Source organism: Trypanosoma cruzi, genomic scaffold (assembly GCF_000209065.1).
Source record: "Trypanosoma cruzi strain CL Brener 1047053517117 genomic scaffold, whole genome shotgun sequence".
NCBI classification, from domain to species: domain Eukaryota; phylum Euglenozoa; class Kinetoplastea; order Trypanosomatida; family Trypanosomatidae; genus Trypanosoma; species Trypanosoma cruzi.
In genome coordinates, this window is record NW_001849565.1 from 291789 (window position 1) to 298663 (window position 6875).

At 47.2% G+C, this 6875-nt stretch overlaps 1 protein-coding gene across 1 annotated transcript, besides 26 other annotated features; it reads left to right on the forward strand.

Annotated features, from left to right (window-relative positions):
- Positions 1-132: part of a sequence feature (haploid, Esmeraldo-like haplotype) that runs on past the window's edge.
- Positions 1-1670: part of a mobile genetic element that runs on past the window's edge.
- Positions 133-433: a sequence feature (areas not merged during assembly with more than two copies in the genome that could not be assigned to a particular haplotype).
- Positions 434-1617: a sequence feature (areas merged during assembly that could not be assigned to a particular haplotype. This can correspond to areas where the two haplotypes were merged or to regions with more than two copies in the genome that were merged during assembly.).
- Positions 1447-1670: a mobile genetic element.
- Positions 1618-1671: a sequence feature (heterozygous, Esmeraldo-like haplotype).
- Positions 1669-1704: a microsatellite.
- Positions 1672-1703: a sequence feature (areas merged during assembly that could not be assigned to a particular haplotype. This can correspond to areas where the two haplotypes were merged or to regions with more than two copies in the genome that were merged during assembly.).
- Positions 1704-3101: a sequence feature (heterozygous, Esmeraldo-like haplotype).
- Positions 1815-1878: a microsatellite.
- Positions 1976-2025: a microsatellite.
- Positions 2069-2098: a microsatellite.
- On the forward strand, positions 2350-4083 carry Tc00.1047053511431.90 (hypothetical protein, conserved; the record flags this gene model as incomplete). Its single annotated transcript, XM_808323.1, has 1 exon — positions 2350-4083. The coding sequence occupies one exon, from the start codon at positions 2350-2352 to the stop codon at positions 4081-4083; it is 1734 nt and encodes a 577-aa protein (XP_813416.1).
- Positions 3102-3692: a sequence feature (areas merged during assembly that could not be assigned to a particular haplotype. This can correspond to areas where the two haplotypes were merged or to regions with more than two copies in the genome that were merged during assembly.).
- Positions 3693-6875: a sequence feature (heterozygous, Esmeraldo-like haplotype).
- Positions 4397-4420: a microsatellite.
- Positions 4451-4529: a sequence feature (T-rich).
- Positions 4625-4654: a microsatellite.
- Positions 4885-4934: a microsatellite.
- Positions 5004-5039: a microsatellite.
- Positions 5407-5433: a microsatellite.
- Positions 5603-5670: a sequence feature (T-rich).
- Positions 6306-6357: a microsatellite.
- Positions 6456-6510: a sequence feature (T-rich).
- Positions 6650-6678: a microsatellite.
- Positions 6703-6728: a microsatellite.
- Positions 6760-6803: a sequence feature (T-rich).

Here is a 6875-nt window from a genome sequence, read left to right on the forward strand (position 1 = left end):
CCTTCATTAATGGTAACCAGATGTCGGACGAGACGTTAACTGTGGCCGCATCATCGACAGGCCTAAGCTTGTTCCATGGACCTATCTCTAAAGCATGGCAGGATTCTACTCTTATTGGACGTATTGCGAATCTCCGGGCGCCTCAGATCCCTAATTTCGAGACACAAGTGCTCCTGCCCGCTATGTGGGCAGCCCGGGAGTTGGGGCACCAACAAGGGTTCATCACTGCTGAAAGGGAGCGCCTGAATATTGATTACGCTAACGCCGTCGCGGACGTGCAGAATCGGAATGCTCAGCTTAACTCGCAGGTTGAGGAAGCGCATATTAACCTATCGGTAAGGGGATCCAATATCGCCGGGGTCGGCAACCAGGTCCTAGAACTACAACAGCAGTTGGAGGCCGCTCACGCCCAATTACGGGCGCTCGAATTCAACTTGGGAAGGCTCACGGGTCAACTCCAGGAACGGGAGGCACGCCATAATGCACAACAACCCGCGCGGGATGCGGAGACGGCGGGGCGGGACGAGGCCCCCGCTACTCGACACGTTGCCAACGGTGGCGTATCTACACTACCGCATCAAACGGATATCTTGATGGCTGGAGGCGTGCCTAGCAGCGCGGCCCGACACAGTTCGGCGGCTCGCAGACCCCCTCACGGCAATTTTGGGAGACCACATTTCCACCCTTCCACGCCGTTGCCTTCCCGCACTTCTCCCCTGGAAGCCCAATCACCTATGGAAGAGGACCGCAGTTTCTGCGCATTTGACGTCACCACGTGGCCCACGCGTATATGGAATGAGGGAACTTCCGGAGTCGTTTTCGACCTCCGGTGCGCATACCAATGCTGGCAACAGGAGGACGAGCAGGTTAAACTTGCCTTTGAAAATTTGGTCGAGTGGATCGGCGTGCTGGAAGGCTGGCAGGATCCCACCGATCGCTTCATGAATTTGGGGAGGTCCTTACTGAATACATTCCGGATGCAGCTCACGATGGCATCCGATCCCGGCATCCGGCTTTCCAAACTGCGTGCCCGTCTACACACCGCTGTTCACGGATGCATCGCTCCAGGGATGGGGAGCCGTTTTCATTCCAGACTCCGGCGACGTTAAAATTGCCGGAGGGAAATGGGGGAAGAGACCTTTTCTTATCATGCAGGCCGAGGCACGCGCGGTCCGCTTAGCCTTATCGGCCTTTTCCGCCATCTTGCCATCCACCATGAACGTTTGGGTGGATAATACTTCGCTGCAAGGAGCGGCGAATAAAGGCAGCTCGAAATCGCACGCGCTGACGTGGGAGCTGCAACGGATATATGAGTTTTTGGACTCTCACGGAATACAGGTATCCTTTGCATACGTACGGTCTGCAGAAAACCCCGCAGACGGCATATCACGCGGTCGTGTGTTTACACTTCAGGACTTGGCGAAGGGGTGGAACTTGCGAAGGCGAGCGGCGGGGTCTTTTGGCTGGAGGACCCCAAAGTCTGCCAACTCGTAAGTAATAATATTTAAATTTTAACTGAGGACAAAGGACCATGCTAGTGGTCCACAGAATTCTATATATATTGAATGAAAAGAAAACATTCAAACAATTAACTAACGAAACTTTTTTCTTAACTTGTTTGGTTTCCATAGATTATTTTCAGGATCCGGCCAGCTGCCCAGAAGATTGTTCTTTTCTTTTCTTTCCTTTTTTGTTTTTTTTTTTCTATATTATCTGTTTGCCTGCTCCCATTTGCCAGCGTTATATTCACGCCGGAGATACGGCATGAAGGAATGATTTTGGATGCAGTGTTGCTTTTTTTGGTTGTTGCTATCTTTTTGTTTGTGTTTTTTGGTTCTTTTTTTTTTTTTTTTTTTTTTTTTTTTTATCTTTTCTTTTCTGAAGGGAAAAGCAACACTCACTAGGACGCAGGAAGAAGTAGGAGGTTCATCTTTTGCCTCCGCATCCATCCAGTGAGGGAGGTACCTACATCACTTATATATATTATTATATATATATACACCCATTTATATTTATATATTTATAGGGAGGGAGAGAGAGAGACCTCTGACAAGGGAGAAGGCGTGCGGTGTGCGGTGTGCGTGTGTGTGTGTGTGTGATTGCAGAGCCAACTCACCCCTGTGATTGTCATCAACTGTTGTTGTTGTTGTTGTTTTTCCTGCTGCTCCGTCTTCCGCTACATTGGAAACGAAAGAGAGGGGGGAAGAGGAAGGCGGGGACGGGAGTGAAAACAGTGAGGCGGGGGAGGAGACACACTTGGGCCCAACATCCATCATACACGAGTGTGTTCTTTCCTTCTTACCACCCGCCTTGAAGTTTGTCATTGATTTGGTGAAAACAGTTTTCCGAATGGACATTCACACGCGTGACGATCCGTTCGCGTACGGTTACGGCAATGGCTACGGTGTTGTGGACAATGTCGACACATTGGATGGGCTTTTCAGTTCCACCGCCCCTGACAAAAACAGTCAAGAGGTTGGCGTGCTGGAAAAAAAGCAGGGGTTTCTTCCCCTGTTGCAGTCTAAAGGCACCCCGGGGTTTTGTTCACCACCGAGGAAAAGTCCCTCCCCGAAATTGGGCGGCAACGACAAGAACGGCGATGATGAAGATGTGAAAAATGCCGCCACCACCACCACCACCACTGTCGCCAGGCGCACCAGGGTGTCTCTCCCCAACTCAGACGCAACGAGGCCCCTGGCACGCAGTCCGGATGGTTCTCCACAAAGGGGGCAGGGAGCTGCCGCCGGAAATGTAGGCCAAGTAGTTATCAGGAGCCGAGTCAGCCTTCCGCACACGAAGCCAAACGGGTTGCGAGAATCGTTGTCGCAGCCGCGGCAGCAGCCACTAAGCAAAGCTTTGCATGATGGCACAAATAAGAATGACATCCCTGTGGATGCCCCACCCAATGGAAGGCGCGTAAGCACGCGAAAGATTTTTTTTAATGCAACAGCAACCAAGGCACAAAACAACGCAGTGAAAAGGCAGGGGGGTGAAGATGGAAGGAGAAAAATCTACTTCTCCGGAGAGAGGGCTAGAGCGCCCACAGAAAAAGCCTCTGTCACCGCCATCCCAGGAGCTCCTGGAGAGGCGTTCATTAGGAGGAAACACCCGACGGTGTCTGAGGCCCCAACGCCGGGAGGCAAGAATACGCTGAAATCAACAAGCACAGCTCCCGTGTCCGTGTGCACACCGAGTAAATCTGAGAATAACAAAACCGAGTCGATTCAGCCCCTCAAAAAAACGGACGGTTGGGTAGAAAAAGAACAAGATATGATGGGGCAACACGTCATTGCGTACGAAAGTCCTCCTACCGAAGACGGGAAGCATCCCCCATCGAACGTGCCGGAAATTGACAATCAGGGTCCTCCTGTTCACCCCTCTGTCAATGACCATCAGAAAACACCCAAAACACGTGAGAAAAGCGACTCTATTGATCATGGATATGAGGATGAAAAGGCAGCTCTTCATCGTTCCTTTCACACAGAAATGTGGGACACACTCATAGAAGTATCTGGAGAAAAAACTCTAACTAGTAGGTCTGAGGAATATGGTACGGAACGATCCCACAGGGGGGAGGTTTCCAGGGAAAGCACAGATGATATGCAAGAAATGCATGATCACATCGATGAACTTGTGAGCACATCAGCAGAGGCCATGGTCCGATTGCGGCTGTTTTCTTCAGCAGAAAAAAGGTGGCCGGAGATTGAAATGTGGGCAGCCGCGCCGCTTCTTATGTTTACTCCTCCACCGAATCCAAATTCATCAACAGCGGGTGTAATTGAGTACGCAGGGGAGCAGCTGGAGTTGGATTGGAATCTGCACAATGTGATTGCTCAGGTCTTTCATCACGACCGTCCACGGAATCTGACTTACCCGGAAGAAATGCCTCTAGAATTGGAAAAGACAAAAACAAAGCGTCGTCCACGTACACCACGTAGTTTCTACGGAGTGAAGGGAGCGAGGATGCCATCGGATTGGTTCCGCCATGCATTGGGTAACATAAAACATGTCAATAGCCCAGATCTGGAGGCAATCGATGCAGCCGAGGTGTCCAAGAAAATTTCCCACAGCAGGGTACGTTGAGGACGGAAGGGCGGCTCTTTTTTTGTTTTTTTATGGGTGCTACTGCTGCTTTGGTTTGTTTCCACCACCCATCCACCCATCCACCCATCCCTCAGTACCAATGATCAGAGCGATGTCGCAGGCGACGTATTGTGGGGAAGGAACGGCATGTCGTGTAGGATAGAAAAAGAGAATAAGGAATGAAAGAAGGAAATATATATGGAGATGTGGTATTACACATGCATACATAATTTTAAGGACACAATACGGGGAAAATTTCCAGGAGGAAGAATGCGGAAAGCCGAATATTTTCTTTAAGATCGCTAGTAGATGATTCTTTTTTTTTTTTTTTTTTTTTGTGTGTGTACGTGTGTTTTCCTCCGCAGAATTTTCTTTCTTTTTGTTGTTTTTGTTGTTGTTGTGGATTTTTTTTTTTTTTTGCCCCATTTTTGTTGTTCCTTCTGCTTCCCGTCTTTTTACCCCTTTTCTTTTACATGATCCGTTCCACTAATATGTTAATAGGCGTGCACACACGCATGAAATTGTCGCTTCTCCCTGGGGGGGTGGTAGTAGTGGTGGTGGTGGTGGTGGTTTGTTGTTTCCTTGGATGGGGGCTTTATTTTACATTCGATCTCTTGCTTCCCTCTTGGCATGCATCTTCGTTTGTTTTTTTTCTTTTTCTTTGTGTGTGTATGTGCCATTTTTGTTTATTTGCTTGCTCGCTCCCACGCACCTCAACATAGCAGTGCAAACACTCCCAAATGTATTTATATTTGAATGCGCACGTACCTCCCCCCTCCCTCCCTTCTTCACCCCTCATTCTTTTGTTGTTGTTGTTGTTTTTATTTGACTGTTTTTTTTTTTTTTTTTGTGTGTGTGCGTGTGTATGTGTTTGTGCCGTTTTCATCGTTTCGCTTGTGTTTTAGTTTGATCTTTTCTTTTGCGCGTGTGTGTGTGTGTGTGTATTTGTGTGCGTGAGGGGACGAGGGGGAAGTGCGAGGAGCCTGACGACGTGTGTGGGAGGTGCATGTCGTGAGGAGAGAGAGAGAGAGAGAGGGGGGAGAATTAACCGTGCGAATGTAATTGTGTTAGCATGGACTTCTTTGTGAATGATTGTTGTTAACTGAAAGGAACAGAGGGGAATGAGTCGGTGGGGATTTGTTTTTGTTTTGTATGAAAAAGGCAGCCAACGAGGGCCGATATCGGGCAAAGAAAAGGAACAAAGGAATGTGCATGCATGCTAAGAAGTATCGTTAGCAAAAAGAAATAAAAAATGATAAACAGAGTACATGTGCGTGCGTATCCGTCTATATAAATCTCTTTTTTTGCCTGTATGCATGTATTTCTCTCTCTCTCTTTCTCTCTCTCTCTGTGTGTGTGCTTGTGTATGACGATGGAGACAAATGAGCATATGTAAAGAGCCATTACTATTATTATATATATATATGTATGTGGGCAGTGTGAGCAGTGGAAGGAATTTTTAATAAGTTAAACAGGGAATGACGAAATTAATGTTTCTGCCATGACCTCTACTAACTGTTTTTTTCCTTTGTTGTTGTTTGTTATTTATTATATTGATTACTTGCCCCTTTTTTTGTTTTTGTTTTTTGTCTTGGCGGTTAATTTCTTTGCTCTCTCACCTTGTGTGGTTTCTCGCATGTTTACATATGGCCTCCCTTCTGTTCTTACATGCGTGCGTGTGCGTACTTGTGTGTTTGTCTTGTTGAGCTCCGCTGTTACTTGTTTTTGTTGCTGTCTGTTACTTGTTTTTGTTGTTGTCTCCACTGAGAACGTGCTGGAGGGCGACTGTTTTTTCTTTTGCCCATGCCACCCCGCGGTCTCACAAGACGTTTGGTCATCATGGCCACCTGTCTTTTGTATTTGTTTGTCCTGTGGGGAATGTATGAGCGCGGGGCGGCGCTGCACTGAAGCCCGGGGAGGGAGGGGAAGGTGTTGGGCGCAGCGGAGCCAATTTTTGTCATCGCCCACCGCACGGCGCCCCTCTCCCTCTTATGCCCTTGAAGGGACGAGCGGGTGAGACGAAGAAGAAGAAGGCTTCACAGCCGGGCGTGTACTTTTTTCTTTTTTTTTTGGTGTGTTTGTCTCTGTGTGTTGATGATTGTAGGCGGGGCGGCACTTTGTTTGTTTTATATTCCCTCCCCTCCCTTTCCGCCCGGTCTTCTCACACGGACGGCAACTGTACGAGAAGAAGGGAGGCCGTTAAAAAAAAAAAAAAAGAAGGCATACATGTATATATATATATATATATATATATATATATGTTTATTTATTTATTTACATTTTTTTTTTCTCTATTTGACGTATGTTTTTTGTGTCTGTGTGATTATGTGAATGGACATTTTATCAGTGGCCTTTAGAGGGAAATTATATTATTTTTATTCTTTACTTTATTTTATTTTATTTGTGTTTTTTTTTTTTTTTTTTTTTGCTGTTGTGGATGCATGTGGTGTGGGAAAAAGGACGTGCGCTGCGATGTTGCTAAAAGGGGAGAGGAGGGTGACGGATATCCACGCCGGGGATGTGGTGTGGAGTGTGTGTGCGGGAGTCTGCCGTCTGGCATGGCTGCTTGTTGTTGTCGTTGTTGTTGTCGTTGTTTGTTCCCGTAGAGCGGTCGTGGTATTTGTTTTTTGTTTGTTTGTTTGTTTTACACATCCATTTGTTTTCCCCAACTTGTCGGTTTTTCTTTTTTTTTGTTTTTGTTTTTGTTTGTTTTTGTTTTTTTCTTCTCGTTCCGTATTTATGATGTCCTCTTCGGGAGTCTCTGCTTCATTGCCAATGAAATGGCTGTCTCT